Source organism: Chanodichthys erythropterus, chromosome 7, assembly GCF_024489055.1.
Source record: "Chanodichthys erythropterus isolate Z2021 chromosome 7, ASM2448905v1, whole genome shotgun sequence".
Lineage (NCBI taxonomy): Eukaryota > Metazoa > Chordata > Actinopteri > Cypriniformes > Xenocyprididae > Chanodichthys > Chanodichthys erythropterus.
Genome location: NC_090227.1, coordinates 2,379,672 through 2,398,961, shown reverse-complemented (window position 1 = coordinate 2,398,961; position 19,290 = coordinate 2,379,672). Strand labels below are relative to the sequence as shown.

The window sequence follows — 19,290 nt, the reverse complement described above, 5'->3', positions numbered from 1 at the left end:
CGGCATGACAACAACACTCAACTACAACAACTCTTCCTCTTCTCTAAAGCAGCCCAACATGGCCCCGCCCCCTTTGTTGAGTGTTCTCGGGGGCGGGGTTTATGCAAATTTTAGGGTTAGTGATGTCACTAACCCGGGAAGAAGCTCGTTGTAGTCCCTACCAGCCGTTTGTTGTAGTCTCCCTTTGCATTGAACTCTGAGCGTCGTAACTTTACAACAGCAACATTACACACTAACTAAAGTTAAAAAAGACACATCATAATTAACCACACCATTAATGATAGTTAACTAATGCCAACTAATGAGACCTTATAATAAAGTGTTACCCTATTTTGTAGAGCTTGGCATAACTAGAAAATTGTATATTCATAATAAAAAAGCTCAAGAACATTCCATTAATGGGTAACACTTTAGAATACTGATCCTTCATTAATGAATAACTACACAGGAACAAATGAGTAATGCAGTATTAACACTCTAGTAACTACTATTAACTAACAAGTAACTCTGATGAATGAATTAGTAAATAATAGTGCTCAGTTGAAGGTGGTAGTTCACTATTAACTAATCAGTAACTACTGTTTTTTTTCATACCGCCCAGAGAACTACTAAGAACTACTATATACATGTTTGTAATTAATGTGAATAATGTATAATTAATTCTAGAGTAAAGGCTTTGGTAAACCACTAGTAATGACTGAAGTATTACCAAATACCTAAGAAGGAATTACTAATTATTTGGATCAGTATTCTAAAGTGAGAAACATGATAACTCTCTAGTAACTACTGAAATCAATGTAAACTTTTGAGGTTTTTGTAAAGTATTGGATAGTAATAACTCAAGAGTTACTATATAACTCTAAAGGAACTACTAATTATTTGGATCAGTATTCTAAAGTGAAGATCATAGTAACCCACTAGTAATTACTCAAGTGTTACTACATCCTTCTAAATGAACTACTAATTATTTGGGTCAGTATTCTAAAGTGAAGATCATAGTAACCCACTAGTAATTACTTAAGTGTTACCAAATATATCATGAGGAATTACTGTACAAAAACATACAAAAACATAAAAAGTTTACAATGACTCCAGTAGTTACTAGAGAGTTATCATGTTTTTCACTTTAGAATACTGATCCAAATAATTAGTAATTCTTTCTTAAGTATTTAGTAATACTACACTCATTACTAGTGGGTTACCATGGCCTTTACTTTAGAATTAATTATGCATTATGCATCATTCATGTTAATTATGAACCTGTATATAGTAGTTCTTAGTAGTTCTCTGGGAGGAATGAAAAAACAGTAGTTACTGATTAGCTAATAGTGAGCTACCACCTTCAACTGAGCACTATTACTTACTAATTCATTCATCAGAGTTTATTGTTAGTTAATAGTAGTTACTAGAGTGTTAATAATGCATTACTCGTTTGTTCCTGTGTAGTTATTCATTAATGAAGGATTAGTATTCTAAAGTGTTACCCATTAATTTACATGACTTTTCCAGGTCTAGAAATCACACTTTTAAAATGAAGCTTCCTCACATATCCAGGTCTTTCCAGACCCTGATTCTTTAAAGAACACAAGCTGTTGTTGAGGGACTGAATTTAAATAAGAAATAAGAAAACTGAAATAAGAAATATATCATCTTGAAGCCCCCTTAGAAGTCCCCTATTGGGCCCCAGACCCCTGTTTGAGAACGAGAATGGGAATTGTTTTCAGTAAGTTTTATTAATATTACTAGAAGTAGACAAATCACAAATCTATTAGTTATGTATGAAACATCCAAATGCAGCTTTCTTCTTTAACAGTTTTGTTACATTTCAAAAAGATGTTTGTTGATCAACCAGAGAAAAATTGCTCACATAGGGATGATCACATAGGGCATTTGGAACTTGCCCCGTGAACCGTTCGGTACGAATACGCGTACCGTTACACCCCTACTACATAGCCATAAAAATTCTGTGAAACAAACATTCAGATTGCTTGGGATATGATTTGGTTATAATAATGATATCTCTTGACTTTTGATTTCAGACACTGATACATTTTTTGAGATTTAAATAGCTATTTCAGAAGAGGCAAAGTCAGTTTGCTCTTCATTGAATCTCATTGCCGTCTAGAAAGAAACCATTCAGGTATTAACATGATCTCATTTGAAACTTTCTTTCCTACAGGGAAGGATATGAGGTGAATGTTTTCCCTAAAACATTTAATTTTTAACAATTTTTCCCAGCTAGCTTGGACTGACCTGCTGTGTAAACGAGTGTGTACTGGCCGCGTTGAGTGTGAAAGGTTTTGGTGCTGGAGAGTTTGGTTGCTCCAGTAGAGGATGAAGACGCCAGTCTGCTTCGCTCGGACTCAATGTATTTCAGTATAACGCTTGTGATCTTCTCTCCACCTGTTCCATTGGACAGCACTTTCTTCAACAGGACTGACTGGGCCTCTTTTAAACTGCAATACAAAACAAAACATATAAATAAATGCATAATATGTATGTATTTTTGAGGTTATGTAAATGAAAATATAATCAAACTTCACAAACTATGGTGTCTGGTACAGTATAGCCATATAAATGTCAACTATTGTAATTGTACATTTATTACTATTGTGCAATCTCCTTCAAGACATTTTAAACTAAAAGCCATTCAAGTGGCCGGAAATTTCTGCATTTAATTCAAATTGTCCTTAATGGTCCATTAAAATAATGAAAAGAACTCCACTGCAAACAGAGAGACGGTACCAACTTTCTTGCTGTGGTTTCCTGTACAACCGTATGCCCGAGTTGATGCTAATGTGGCAAACCTTTTTCAAATCCACAGCATGGACTTAAAAAACATGCATGAGCATGAGCTCATTTTCCCAAACAGAGATGATTTACAGTGAAAACAAGCTGACGTGAGCTTGGGTCAACAGCAAACAGCCTATAAAACATGCATATGGCCATTTCCATTTTACATGCAACCTTCCCAACTCTGCATGTGTCATACACACACTCACTCTGCATAAACACCCTCGGAGACACAGCAGGAGATGATTTGAGAGGGGACTCATTCACAGAAACCCATGATAAAGGACAACTGGATAGGTCCTAATACAGAGCCCTGAGGGACTCTTCGATTTGCACTGAACTCCAGCAATGATAATAAGTCTTATACTGTATTTTTCAAATATAGAACACATCTCTGAATCAAAAAAAATCTTCCAAGCGCAATATTTTTTTATTTTTTAACAAAACAACCATGTCAAATGTCTGTCTTTGGGGTGCACTAATATTTCTATTATTTATTTCATGCTTTGGAACAATCCTCTTAAACAGCTAACAAGCATAGGACATTTCCTAAAAACCTCACTGTGATGATTTACTACCTTTTAGAGAACATTTCAGACAAAGAGGTTTCTAAAATACATACGTAGATCAAATACCTTTCATAGCAGACAAGTGTAAGCATTCATATCTTACTTAAAAAGCCATGGAAATAAAAGCACAACTTGCTTGCTTTATCGATTCTGGGTTTAGTTGCCAAGCTCGGGACTTTCAAAAACAGAGGACTTATCTGACAAATCTAGTTCACACATTGAATGTGATATAAAAACTGTTGAAAGACGAGGAAATTGCAGGCTGTCAGCACAGAGTGTGTATGCAACATTGGCCCGCCAGGTAGATCATTGAAACTGACCCATAAATGGAGTCTTTCAATAGTCTATTGTTAGAGAACTGTTTCCACAGGGCAGGCCCTTCCTTCCCAAGCTTAGATTCAGCAGTGGACTTGCTCAACAGTCTGAGATCATTGCAGAGTCTGAGTGGGTCTGATTGGCCTCAAAAAAGGCTGTAAATCTCTCAAACTAGGACACAAAACTAAAATGTACTGGTTTAGAGTAAGGTTTAGGGTTGCCAAAATAGACGTTTTTTTTTTTTTTTTTTTGATAAATACAAATTTGAGGGTTTAAAAAAATACTTACATTATGGTCAAAAATAACTTTTTTTGCCCTTACTGCTGTGGCATTAAGTATACCGATAATTTTCAAGGGATTTTATCAAAGTTATAAATTCCAGGATTTGGGACAACACTAGTAATGATATTTCAAATAAGTTCTAGTTTAACTTTATTGGATGAAAACTAGCATTTTAAAATTTGAAATTGTGTCGATTCTTCTCTGACAGGCAATATTATCATGCAAACTGAAAACTCCACAAGTTTTGTTTATTATTATTTCGGCTAATTCGCCAACAAACTCGCATTAAGATCATTAACTAACCTCACTAAACTGACCTGTTATGTTTTGTGGATCTCCTTCAGGGACCCCTGAGTGAAAACCCTGGCGTTATACAATAGGCTAAACACTTTTTCTTATCTTTTATAAATGTTAAAACCTGTCCTCTAAATCAAGATGTTGCAAGATGATTCCTTGGTGTGACATAAACTACTTCTTAACCATGACCGCATATACACTTTCTCAAGTAAATATATTCCATCTTGAATATCAAAGCTCTGATCAGAGACCTCCAAGGGACAAGACTTAACTTTATGGTATTCGTTGCCCCATCAATCTGAGATCAGATGAGGTGTGGCTCTCCAATCATAACACTTTTCTTCAGTACCTTTTGTTCTTTTGCATCCTCTGTCATCTGAATACAGTATAAAAGAAGCATCTGCCTATGGGGCAGCCAGTCAAAACAAATATGTCATTTTGAGGGTGAGCAGTACATCTTCTACTCCACATTATCCACCTTGGCAAAACATTAGGTGAGATTAGAGATAGTGTTATTTTTCATTTCAGGGTGGAGAGTGAGCGGTGAGAAGATAAGGGTTACTTAAGGCCTCTGTATAAAGAAAGAACAAATATACCTAACATCAGTGTATACAAATGTTGCAGTTGTTTACAATTTGGATGGAATTATAATCCTTTAGAATCCCTCAAGAAGCTTTGAGTACAAAAGTAATCTTCCTACTACATCAGGTGGGAAAGAAGAGCATTCAAACAACGACATTCTCGAATGTGCAAGTTTTACAATCTTGTGCTGCAGTGCAGTGAAGTAGAGTCAGATGGGTATTTACAGTAGATATGAATTTGGAGTATGAGAGCGCCGCCTGTAGGCAAATCCTAGTAACACACGTAATTTGTTTCTTTTGTGAAAGGAATGTCTACATACTGGATTAAAAAAATCTGGTAACACTTTGGTATGGGGAACATATTTACTATTAACTAAAGCTTTTGTATCAATAAACTCTTAATTTACTACTTAATAATAGTTAGTAAGGTAGGTGTTAAGTTTAGGTATTGGGTAGGATTAAGGGATGTAGAATATGCAGAATAAGGCATTAATATGTGTTTTATAAGTACTAATAAACAGCCAATATGCAAGCTAATAAGCAACTGTAAAAAAAAAAAAATGTTGGTTTAACTTAAAAAAGTAAGTTACCTGGTTAATTTTGAGTTCATTGAAATTAAAAATGTAAGTTAATACAATGAAGGCGATTGGTTTAATCAACAGAAAGTTGTCTGAACTACATCAATTATCTAAGTTCATTTGACAAAATAAATTATCATGAAATTATTAGTTTTTTTTACAGAATAGTTAAAAGTGATAGTTGTTCCCCATACTAAAGTGTTATGAACATTGAAAACATTCAACAAATTAAAAGTACATTGTAAATATTGTTTAGATCTATATTACTTTCCTTCTGTTTGTTTATTTGTGTGCTTTATATTTTAATTGGAAAACTTGATTTCCTCTGGAAAATTGCTGTTTTAAATATTTTTTTTAACAGTGGGTAAGATATGGGGAAAAAGTGACAGTGCCTTTATCTGTATGTTTAGTCAAAACATGCACTGTTAACTGTAATTTTTCCACTTTGTGGCAGCAAATCGTGAACAATTGTTTTATAAACACTTAAAGTCGCACCATGTCATTTTTTTTCCATATAACAAAACTGTACAACCTAAACAAATGATTAGTAATTTAAATAAGTTTAAAAACTCCAAACACAAATGATTTGCTGAGTTGAACAAAAACTTAAAAAAGTCCAAATATAAGGGAATGATACATAAACATTAAAAATAATTACCAGTGTAAGCTAGAAGCACTTTTTGAATTTGAAAGGTAAAGGGGACCTATAATACCCCTTCTCACAAGATGTAATATAAGTCTCTGGTGTCTCCAGAATGTGTGTGTGAAGTTTCAGCTCAAAATCCCCCACAGATCATTTATTATAGCTTGTCAAATTTGCTCCTATTCGGGTGTGAGCAAAAACACGCCGTTTTTGTGTGTGTCCCTTTAAATGAAAATGAGCTGCTGCTCCCGCCCCCTTTCCAGAAGAGGGCGGAGCTTTAACAGCTCAACAACAACAAAGCTGGAGAATCTCACGCAGCCAAAATGAGGATTGTCAGTAACGGTGTTCAGCCTTACATTGTTCAAACCGGAGTCGACACTGATGGAGAGTCTCAGGAAGAAGTTACAACTTTTAGACGTTTCTGAATGGTTAGTGGATAAATTGATGTAGTTGCTGTGCAGTCCGGCGTAAAATGACGGCATGTCAACAACACTCGACTACAACAACTCTTCCTCTTCTCTAAAGCAGCCCAACATGGCCCCGCACCCTTTGATGTGTGTTCTCTGGGGCGGGGTTTATGTAAAATTTAGGGTTTGTGATGTCACTAACCCAGGAAGAAGCTCTTTGTAGTCCCTACCCGCCGTTTTTTGTAGTCCTTAAAAAGTGATTTCTGTTAAGAAAATATCTCCCTTTGCATTGAACTTTGAGTGTCATAACTTTGCAGATGTTTTTTATAATCAAGCAGCAACATTACACACTAACTAAAGTTAGAAAAGTGAAATCATAATCGAGAACCCCTTTAAGATATTTCTGTACACTGCAATTATTCCTTTCCTAAAATAGCTATTGATGTGCTTTCCAAGACACTGTCTCACTTGTGAAGAGTTCACTCACCTGGGCGGTTGCCAGCGTAATGAGTATGTCATTCTTGCATCTGGGTTGGAGGCAGATGTGGAGATGTTGGGTTGGATGGTGGTGGATACAGGTGTCGCTGTGGTAACTGTTGCCACGGCAGCGGTTGAGTGTAAGATGGGACCAGGCTGTGTCTCAAACCAGGTGCTCAGGGTTGGGTTGATATTAAAATGTTCACAGCGATGGCCGTGGAAGCCTGGACGACACTGACAGATGTTCAGCCGGCGACAGACTGCTTTATTATGGCAGCGCGGGTGACATCTTGCTAGTGGGAGAGCAACAGAGAATGGCATGTCAAGCGATTTTATTTTCCCGATCAAATCCCATGACTTCTTTTTTAGAGTGTGTTTTTATTGGACACAACACATTTCAGTTGAAAACTGGAAGTATTTTGAGTTGCACTGGCCCTTTAATGACACATGGGTCAAGGGGTTAGTTATTAGTTGGTAAATCTAGCTACATAAGGATTAGGAAGGTGTGGATTATAATGAGAAAGCTGAGGGGCTGGATTAATTGTGCAACTGAGCTCAGGCGCTGCCTCAACATGGCATTCAAAGGTTTGGCCTACTTACAGTAAAGGATTGTTATAATGTTCAGGCATCCATAAAGTACATTTTACTGCTGAAAGTAAGATGCATGAACATAATATACATAAAAATCTTTACATATCATCTAGCCCACATGAACCTAATAAAATCTTTCCATAAAACAAATAAAGATGCAAAGGGAACAACGAACACTGTGCACAGTGGAAACAAATTAAGAACAGATTTTAATCTCCAACGTGAACTTATGTGCATTAATTGAAAACTGAATATGGACTCACAAAATGTTTTCATTAAATGCCTGTCAAATGGGAACACACAGGCTGAGGGGTTGATTGCTTGACTTACATAAAACACTTGATAATGGTAATAACAGCATATTTCATTAATGCAATACAGAATCAGAATTGGTTGACTGTAAATGCGGCCATATGGAGCAAACTATAGATAAAAACAACGACGTAACTTGCTGCTTCACTACCATAGTTCAACTAGCTAGTCACGACTGTTTCCCGAAACCATATTGTCGCAAACCAGCCATGATGTCACGCAGGAGGTGGAGTAATAACTTCTAGATTTTTTGCTATAAATTACAGACATTGCATCTGAGGACTGATAAAATAAAATATGACAAGATCTCAGAGTTAAACTGTGTCAGAAAAAAATTATCTTAATTATGTCAGATAACACTTAAGCAAAACATGGTCAGGTCAAAGTGTCTGAATAATTATTGGTTCAAAATTTTTATCAGTTTTACTGGTTGTCCACTGTATGAATAATTTTTGGGTATAATATGTAACAGTTTACTGTATTTAAAAAAGTTCAAGTTCTTTAAAGTATGTTCATTTGTACACTCAATACTTGGTCGGCAGCACATATTACAGCAAATGACTTGCTCTAGCACAGATTACAGCATCAGTGAAGTGTGGCATGGAAGTGATCAACCTGTGGCACTGCTGAGGCACTATTGAGGCTTCAGATCATCTGTATTTTGTTGGATCGACTGTTTCTCATCTTTCTCTTGAAAATATCCCATAGATTCAGGGGTCAGGCATGTTGGCTGGCCGATAAAACACAGTAATATCATGGTCAGCAAACCACTTGGAAGTGGTTTTCGCACTGTGGGCAGGTGCTAAAGTCCTGCTGGAAAAGGAAATCAGCATCTCCATAAAGCTTGTCAGCAGATGGAAGCATAAAGTGCTCTAAAATCTCCTGGAAGATGGCTGTATTGACTTTGCACTTGATAAAACACAATGGACCAACACCAGCAGACGTCACGGCCCCCCAAATCATTACTAACTTCAGAAACTTCCCACTAGACTTCAAGCAGCTTGGATTCTGTGCCTCTCCAGTCTTCCTTCAGACTCTGGGACCATGATTTCAACATGAAATGCAAAATTTACTTTTATCTGAAAAGAGGACTTTCGACCACTGTTCACTGTCCAGTTCTTTTTCTCCTTAGCCCAGGTAAGATGCTTCTGACGTTGTTTCTGTTTCAGAAGTGGCTTGGTAGTCCTTTTTCTGAAGATGTCTGAGTGTGGTGACTCTTGATGCGCTGACTCCGGCTTCATTTGACTCATTGTGAAGCTCTCCCAAGTGTCTGGATCGGCTTTACTTGACAGTATTCTCAAGCTTGTGGTCATCCCTGTTGCTTGTGCACCTTTGCCCAATTTGTTCCTTCCAGTCAACTTTGCATTTAATATGCTTTGATACATCACTCTGTAAACAGCCACCACATTCAGTAATGACCATCTGTGACTTACTCTCTTTGTGGAGGGTGTCAATGATTGTCTCCTGGACCATTGCCAAGTCAGCAGTCTTCCCCATTAGTGTGGTTTCAAAGAACAAGAGATGCCCGGAATTTATACTGTAGGGATGGTCACTTACTGAAACTCAAATGTAAATATTCAAATATTTTGAGATACTGTATTTTGGACTTTCATGAGCTGATGAATATTAATGATTTGTTAAGTCTACATGTCATAAAAACAAGAAACTGTTCTTCTAACCACAGCTTGAGAGCTGTCGATCCAACCACACAAGTCTGCGATGCAATTTGCGAATGTTCATTTGAACGATGGTTTCAGGAAACACCAAATCGTGTTAGTATAACGCTGCTTTTGGGAAACGCACCCCAGATTAGGTATTTTAGTAGACTGAACGTTACAAAAATGACTTGGAGGACTTAAAGAGATGAACGAAAGTCTTTGGAACAACATGAGGGGGAGTAATTAATGACATCATTTTTTTGGGTGAACTAACCCTTTAAAACAACTGCAAGGTTTGTTTTGTGACTTCATTGGTTCTGCTGAACTGAAAGCTCAGTGGTTTAGAGCAGCGTTCTCAACCAGGGGGCCTCAGCAAACTCCCAAAGGGGACGCAGGATGAGTCTATTATTATTATTATTATTAATTTATAAACATAATTAAAATAATTAAAATCCTATTTTTTTCCTCGATAACAATTTTTTTTTTATTCATGCAAAGTGTTATACACACACACATATATATATACAGTATATATATACAGTACAGTCCAAAAGTTTGGAACCACTAAGATTTTTAATGATTTTAAAAGAAGTTTCGTCTGCTCACCAAGGCTACATTTATTTAATTAAAAATACAATAAAAAAAACCTGTAATATTGTGAAATATTATTACGATTTAAAATAACTGTGCACTATTTGAATATATTTCACAAAGTAATTTATTTCTGTGATCAAAGCTGAATTTTCAGCATCATTACTTCAGTCTTCAGTGTCACATGATCCTTCAGAAATAATTCTGATATGCTGATTTGCTGCTCAAGAAACATTTCTGATTATTTTCAATGTTGAAAACAGTTGTGTACTTTTTTTTTTCAGGATTCCTTGATGAATAGAAAGTTCAAAAGCATTTATCTGAAATACAAAGCTTCTGTAGCATTATACACTACCGTTCAAAAGTTTGGGGTCAGTAAGAATTTTTATTTTAATTTTTTTGAAAAGAAATTAAAGAAATTAATACTTTTATTCAGCAAGGATGCATTAAATCAATCAAAAGTGGCAGTAAAGACATTTATAATGTAACAAAAGATTAGATTTCAGATAAACACTGTTCTTTTGAACTTTCTATTCATCAAATAATCCTGAAAAAAAATATTTTGTACAATTGTACACATTAAATGTTTATTGAGCATCAGATCAGCATATTAGAATGATTTCTGAAGGATCATGTGACACTGAAGACTGGAGTAATGATGCTGAAAATTCAACTTTGCATCACAGGAATAAATTACTTTGTGAAATATATTCAAATAGAAAACAGTTATTTTAAATTGTAATAATATTTCACAATATTACTGTTTTTACTGTATTTTTAATTAAATAAATGTAGCCTTGGTGAGCAGACGAAACTTCTTTTAAAAACATTAAAAATCTTAGAGGTTCCAAACTTTTGGACTGTACTGTATATATATAACAATTTTTTTTATTCATGCAAAGTGTTACACACACACACACACACACACACACATATATACTGTATATGTGTGTGTGTGTGTGTGTGTGTGTGTGTGTGTGTGTGTGTGTGTGTGTGTGTGTGTGTGTGTGTGTGTGTGTAACACTTTGCATGAATAAAAAAAATTGTTATTGAGGAAAACAAATAGGATTTTAATTATATATATATATATATATATATACATATATAGTTTTGTTACTATTATATTATGAATATTGTGTTGGGCAGTGGGGGCCTTTAATAAATAAACGTAGTGAATCAGTGGTTTAGTACATGTTTTGGTAACACTTTATTTTACAGTGCCATAGTTACACGTTACTACATGTACTTACTATAGTAATAACAGTAAATTATGCATAATTACAAGTAACTAACCATAAACCAAACACTAACCCTAAATGTAACTCTATAGTAAGTACATGTAGTTAATTACTATTACTCAGTACTTATTTGAGTAATTACAATGTAACTGTGGCACTGTAAAATAAAGTGTAACCCATGTTTTCCCTTCTGTGAAGTTGTTACGGCTCGCAGCTGTGCTGACACTTCAGCTCATTGCCTCATTTGAAAAATCAGACAAATGAAGAGGATTTGAGCCAGATGAAATACTGGCAGCCATATATTTCTGTCTGTCTGTCTTTCTATGAACATAAAACCATCTGAATGGCCCTGAAAAGATACTCACGTTTTGTGCACTGCTTGGTCTTGGGGTTGACTAGCCATGAATAACAGCACCTGGTGCCACAAACGTTGGGCCTGGAGAAAGACGGACAAAGATCAGGAGTGTCAGAGTGAGAGATCAAGGGTGAAGCTCTAGGAGTGACAAGAACAAAAATATAAAAAAGTAAAGGTCATCACATGCCACACTGCACAAGCATGGAGTCTGCATTTGCTTAAAATTGTGGAATAAACTTCATTTGCATCAAAAATTCACTTTCATTTCACCCTTTTCCAGGCTCCACGCCAAATCAATCTGTCCAGCATAATCACAATTTAACCACTTCTGAAAGGACATCTTTAAAAGACTCACAAACCGTGGCCCTGGGCCCCTTAAGATGCATTGGACTGAGTGAATAGCCTTGGGTTTAAGCTGACCCTTCACCTCGTGTTGTATTCAGCTTGGACAAATAGCGGCGATGAATAAAAATGAAGGGGGGAGCGAGTTTGTTATAGACGCCCCCCTTGTTGGGCCTCCGTCCTGCCTGTGCCTACGCACATGAGAAATATTGTTTTTCCCACAGTGGCGTTGGCTGTCCCGTCTGGTGGGTAAACTTTGCTGGATTAAGAGTCTTCTTTCAGACTCCTGGCCCGCATCTGTTTATCTTGCTGCTATTGGGAGAAAAGGCAATTAGCACACTAACACAAGCCGAGCCGGTCCTGAATGCTTGCTTGAAAAGCAGCGGCCGGTGCGCATAAACCTGACCCTTCTGTAGCGTCGGGTGGGATTTGCTAATTAGTTACAGTATGTGCTTTTATTGTATGGCTTCTGAAGGGACACTGTTGGAACTTGCCAGTCCGAGGGATGATGTGCAGCGTAAGCCGATTGAGACAGAGCCAGCATTGGACGATCCAGGCTACATGGAGGTCAGAATGACCTATAACCTTCCAAGAGGGATCAAAGCTAATTCGGCACACACAGACTTTTAACTAAAATCACTAATTAAAACCACTTGATCATTATTTGAGCTTTAAACTTTTTTTGTTGTTGATTTTATGCTACTTTTTTTTTTTTTTTACTGCTTGTCAATGAGATACCAAAATGCATTTGTGAAACAATACAAAATGGCACATTTTTGCCAATTTTGGAGTGTCTTGTTGGCAAAGTTTATTTACACTAACTCCGCCCACCAATGGCCAGCCATACAAGATTAAAAATGATGCGCAACACTCAACGCCTGCAGTGGTGTTGGCTGTAGGGAGAAAAGCTTGTAGAAATAGCTTTTGACGTGATCGACCCGAGTTCGAATCCACCTTTTGCTGAACTCGTTCTTCTCTCTTTTCTATGGAAGCTTGCTTCTGCCACTAAATAAAAAAATTAAATTTCTGACTTTTTTTCTCACAATTGCAAATTTGCATCTCACAATTCTGACTTTAACCCGCAATTCTCAGAATTGTGAGATATAAACTCACAATTGCAAGTTTTACATTTTTTTTTTTTTTTTTTTAGAAAACGATGTCTGGGATCATGTAGAGCTTCTTTGAAGCTGCAATGAAACTGCAATTTGGACCTTCAACCCGTTGAACCCCAGTGAAGTCCGCTATATGGAGAAAAATCCTGGAATATTTTCCTCAAAAACCTTAATTTCTTTTCAACTAAAGAAAGAAAGACATGAACATCTTGGATGACATGGATGAAGTCAACTAATCCTTTTACAGCTCAGGAGTATGAGTTGAATGAACCACATGAAACTTTTATTTTGAGTTTTTGAAGGCTTCAGTGCTCATTTTTGCATATAAAAAGAGCGAAAAGTACAATCTTCTTTGTAAAAGAGAAAGCCATACTTGTTTGAAACAACATGACGTGAGTAAATGATGACATTGTTTTCATTTTTGGCTGAACTGTCCCTTTAAACTGAAGCTGTGCTAAGATGTCTCATAACACTGAGACCTTTTACCACCAGTCTGTCTGTCTGTTCTCTAAATAAATCCTTGACCCTGCACTGGACCCAATCAGGGAAGTTTCTGCACTGACAGAATGGAAAGTTGCCATCAACTTTTGTACCCAGTTTTGGTTTTAATATGGAGTCGACACCTAAACGATACATTCCCAATGAGACGTGAGTGATGTTTACAGAGCTGAGAGAGGATCCCATTACAGCAAGACTTGATAGTGATCGAAGACGTCTGTGTTTATTCTGTTCACATGGCTACAGCGGACAACTTTTTTCATATAGTCAAAAAGTATTGGGGGCGTGTTAAAGGGATAGTTCTCCAAAAAAATAATGTTCAAAGCTGCTTTTTTTCCATACAATGAAAGTAGATCGTAACTAGAAAAGGCATTGATCAACACTGACTTTGAGAGCAGCTTGGACATTCTGCTAATTATCTGTTTGTGCTCCACAGTAGAACAAAAATCGTCAGGTTGAAAATGGACAAACCCAGCGATTGGGTTGTTTTAAGCCAGCAGTTGGGTTAAATGTTTGCCCAACATGTTGGGTAGTTTTATTTAACTCAACTATTGTTTAAAAATTACTGTATTGCTTGCTTAAAATGAACCCAAAATATGTTGGAAATTAACATTTATTAATAAGTTTAATGAATAATAATTAAACAATAAAATGTATTAAATTGCTTATTAATGAATGTTCAGCTTTTGATTATTATTGTTGCCTCTAGCAATTATGTCTGATTTTTAATTTCTAACCAATTTTGGGTTCATTTTAAGTCAGCCATACAGTAATTTTTAAGCAATAGTTAAGTTAAATAAAACTGCCCAGCACATTGGTCAAACGTTTAACCCAATCGCTGGGTTTGTCCATTTTCAACCCAACTTGGGTTATTGTTAACCCATCATTTTTTAGAGTGCACCTTTAGAAAGTATAGTGTATTAAAACACCAATTGCAGATGTAACAGGGAATCTGCAAATATTATAATGCATTTTAACTTATAATTATTTACAATTAACTTTTATTTACAAATTAACTTACAATTATTTACGAAAAGACATAATGCATTATAACATACGTTAAGCAGAGGTGTAATTTGTGGGTGGGACAGGTCCCCACCACTTTTCGCAAGAGTCGATATTGTCCCTACCACTTTTTGAAACATCTCGTGGCACGGATGTACCTAATACACATGAAACATCTCCAAACATCATTCATTTGTTAAATAAGAGGCGATCTGGCGCTGTTGACGCTGTTATCAGTGGCGGGAAACTGTGCTCTTTTGGCACAGATGAGCACTTTATCACAAAACACCACTGTTGTGTCGAATTTCGCCCCCCTGACAAATTACCCACTACCCACTTGGGAGGGGGGGGACTATACGATGGTGAATTATAACCCAGAACCTCTCTGACACGCTTAAAAGTTCTACCAGCAGACCATTAAGTCAGATGACCATTTTATGTGATTTTATGTATTTATTCATTGACGTGAAATTCACAGTTTGCCGGGAGTTTAACTGACAGACGATCTGACCAATCATGACACCGAGTTTGTCAGACAAACAAACCATACAGGAGAGTTAATAAATTAACGTTGGTGGATTTGAACTTAAAAAAAAAAAAAGTGGCGCATACTGATGTCTTTCTGTGGTTGACACAACATACCTTCTAATGTTCATTTAAAATTATTACTAGTAGGAAGAGATGATCAGTTTACATGCCACTTGAACTGAATCTTTTAATGAGACAAATGGTATTTATTGTTTGAATTTCTTTTAAAAATTTACAAAATTTGAAAGCTGAGACTTTGTTTCATACCAAAAGTAACAAAAAGCATCAAAAAGTATCAAAACAAAAAGGGTTTATAGTTTTCTTCTTGGCCCCGGCTCTTTTTTCCAGCACCTCATAACAGAGAGCCATGGAGAAGCTTCAATAAAACCTCAACCGCGGTCCTCAAGGTCAAACATGTGGGTTAACTGCCGGATTGTCACAAAGCTCCCACTTTGCTTGGCACCTCCATCAAAAAGGAGGAAATAATCATGTTTTTGTCTCTCTTTGAGATCTCAGAGGTGTGAAAGGCTCCGTTGATGCGCTCTGAAATGAAGCCATTTGCTGCGCTTGGCCTCCTGAACTGTTGAACCTGCATTCGGCCTGTCAGCTTTACTAAACTCCACAACAACGCCCTCCTTCTCCATCTAGGGCTGTGAAAACGCTACCATATTCCCCATGCCTCCAAACCCCATTGCCCCGGGATGGACGTGTTTCCACGGTCAACGTCCTCGGTTGACCTGAAAGCACAATGACGTCCAGAGGAGGTGGGATTGTTACAGAAGAGCAGTGGTGCATCCTTGATGAACTCTTACAAAGGTTCAGTGGCATTTTGGCTCCGTCGAAATGAATATGAATAGAAGGGTAAGTAATTTCCTGCTCTGTTATGGCTTACAAAGACCAGTCACTAAGTCTCCAACTTTTCAGGATAATCATGAATTCCTCTCATTGCTTGAAGGATCAACACATCCGGAGTGAGTCTAGAGAAACATCTGACTGAATGTTACCACTGTGAACAAAGACGGGCCAATGTTTTCATGTCATTCTGGTTCTATAAACGACTTTGATTGAAGTAAAGTGCTCTGCTATGTCTCTCTGGGCCTATAAACTGCTTGTAAATGAAAGTAAGAGAAAAACGGTTTAGATGGCCGGTCAAGATGAGGACGAGATGTGTAGTGAACAAGACGTTCCTCCTTTACACTCAAAACAACCTAAATTGGGTTGAAAATGGACAAACCCAGTGATTGGGTTGTTTAAACCCAGCGGTTGGGTTAAAATGTTTATTTATTTTTATTTAAACCAATTATTGTTTAAAAAGTACTATTATGGCTGGCTTAAAATGAACCCAAAAGAGGTTGGAAATTAAAAATCAGACACATAATTACTACTAGAGGCAATAATAATAATCAAAAGCTGAACATTAATTAATAAGCAATTTAATAAATGTTTATTGTTTACTTATTTTTCATTAAACTTATTAATAAATGTTCATTTATTAAACATATTAATAAATGTGAATTTGGGTTCATTTTAAACAAGCAATACAGTAATTTTTAAACAATAGTTGAGTTAAATGAAACGACCCAGCAGGTTGGGTCAAACATTTAACCCAATCACTGGGTTTTGCCATTTTCAATCCAACTTGTGTTGTTTTTAACCCAGCATTTTGTCAATAGTATCAGAAAAAAAAAATTGCAATAGAATTCCATTATTTCATTATTATCAATAAATCTTTAAAGTTGTCAATGGGATTACTAATGGAATTCCAATCATTACTTGCAACCAATCCAAAAGGATCCTAATGGGATAGAAAAAAAAATCTCTTTGGAATCAGATTCTAGCAATTACAGAAAAATACGAATTTAGCTCATTTTTATTTGCTCCTCATGAAAGTTCTGCAAACCCTCCATCATTGAACCTGTTCTCTCTTAAAAATAAACAGTGAACAGTTCTTAAAAAAATATCTTTTTTTTTTTTTCTTAGTGTGAAGAACATTTTAATAGCCTTTTCTAAAGCACCTTTTACACTACAAAAATAATCTTTTTGTGGAACGAAAACGTTCTATGGATGTTAAAGGTTCTTAATGGAACCACATGCCAATAAAGAACCTTTATTTTTAAGAGTGTGCATTTATGTTCACTACATTTAAAAGCAATAATAGGCTATAATAAAAGTCTATTTAGTTTCCACACGGTCACATATATATACACCACAAAGACTTTTGAGATCACTTCAATGAAGACACTTACCCTTTTAAATCTATCTGTGTTGTGGTTGAGTTGGAGTGATGTCGGTGTCTCTGTGGTCTGCTCCTGCTTTGTGGAGGATGGATGAGATCATGAGGCATCTGATGACTGACTGATGAGGAGTTTGCGATCGCCAGGGAAAGAAATGACATGCAAAATGAAAACCTCCATAGTTCTGACATCGTTATTCCGACCTAGTGAGCTGCAACTGATGCGTTTTTGAAGTGTTTTTTGCTCTGCAAGTCAGTGAATATGGTGCGTCACCGCTGATGGCCCTCATTCATTGTAACGGTGAATTGATTCTCTCCATCTAGACGCGCTGCTGCGAGTCCGGACGAGCGCACACTGACTCACATGAATGAAAGAGGTGCGTGAAAACTTTGGGCCAATCAGAGTGATGTCTGTCTTGTAGCCAAGAGACAGCCAATCAGAGCTCAGTCTGATGGAGCGGCGCGTGAGGAGTGTGGCAGATAGATACACTTTTGGGTTGCATTTGCTTAGTGAGATTTTTAGGGGGAGATTGGAGATATCAGAATTATTAAACTTATTAATAAATGTTAATTTACAACAAATTGTGAGTTCATTTTAAGCAAGCAATACAGTCATTTTTAAACAATAGTTGAGTTAATTAAAACTACCCAGCAGGTTGGTCAAACATTTAACCCAGTCGCTGGGTTTGTCCATTTTTAACCCAACTTTGGTTATTTTTAACCCAGCATTTTTTTAAAGTGTATGTTTGCATGAAAGGAACCTAACTGATATGATTTCAATCCAAGAAAAAAATACCAACACCATGCTTAGCCAAAAATTCATTTACTTTGTCAGTCACAGCTATGCATCCTAACAAAAGATAATTAAAACATAAAGCATTGTCATGGGAAATATATTCCCAGGATGATCATCACCAAAGCAGTAAGGGCGTCCAGATGTCTGAAGGTTAGTGGTTGGGTGTCCAGTTGAAAGTAATGAACTTCTCTTCACACAGGGGTGTAAATGTACACTAACACCACCACTAGAAGGTTGAGGATGGTAGCAGTGACCCCAATAAGGCAGAATATTCTCTCTGTGGTCTCCTTGCTGCCGTCTGTGGCCTCCGGACCCTCATGAACGGCTGATGGTGTCGCTGCCTCTGTGGGTTGTTCCTGCGACAGAGCAAATATTCCCCTGTTCACATATGGATGGTTTAACCATGCATCAGGTTCCAAAATGTTTTTTTTTTTTGCAGCGATGCTGCAGAAGAAGCACTTTTGGTTCCCAAAGAACCTATAGGTCAACAGTTCTTTATCGTTCACATATCGTGAAAATCTGACTTTTTCTATGTTTAAAGGGTTAGTTCACCCAAAAATGAAAATAATGTCATTTATTACTCACCCTCATTAGGATATTAAGATATTTTTGTTAAAAATCCGATGGCTCAGTGAGGCCTGCATAGCCAGCAATGACATTTCCTCTCTCAAAATCCATTAATGTACTAAAAACATATTTAAATCAGTTCATGTGAGTACAGTGGTTCAATATTAATATTATAAAGCCACGAGAATATGTTTGGTGCGCCAAAAAAACAAAATAACGAACTATATAGTGATGGCTGATTTCAAAACACTGCTTCATGAAGATTCAGAGTGTTATGAATCATGATTTGGATCGCGTGTCAAACCACCAAAACTGCTGAAATCATGTGACTTTGGCGCTCCGAACCGCTGATTCGACACACTGATTCATTATGCTCTGAATCTTCCTGAAGCAGTGTTTTAAAATCGGCCATTTTTTGTTTTTTTTTGGGCACACCAAAAATATTCTCTTCGCTTTATAATATTACTATTGAACCACTGTACTCACATGAACTGATTTAAATATGTTTTTAGTACATTAATG

General features: G+C 36.6%; 1 protein-coding gene across 3 annotated transcripts in view; it reads right to left on the bottom strand.

Moving 5' to 3' along the window:
* Positions 1–17,743, bottom strand: part of LOC137023044 (latent-transforming growth factor beta-binding protein 4) — a 100,242-nt gene extending 82,499 nt beyond the window's left edge. For all 3 annotated transcript variants that reach the window (XM_067389586.1, XM_067389587.1, XM_067389589.1), the window contains exons 1-4: positions 17,419–17,743; positions 11,698–11,768; positions 6,953–7,235; positions 2,254–2,456 (exon numbers count right to left, since the gene is read on the bottom strand). In XM_067389586.1, the coding sequence (XP_067245687.1) occupies positions 2,254–2,456; positions 6,953–7,235; positions 11,698–11,768; positions 17,419–17,597 (736 nt within the window). In that variant the 5' untranslated portion in view covers positions 17,598–17,743. The remainder of the gene's footprint in view (positions 1–2,253; positions 2,457–6,952; positions 7,236–11,697; positions 11,769–17,418) is intronic.
* Positions 17,744–19,290: the final 1,547 nt, after the last annotated feature.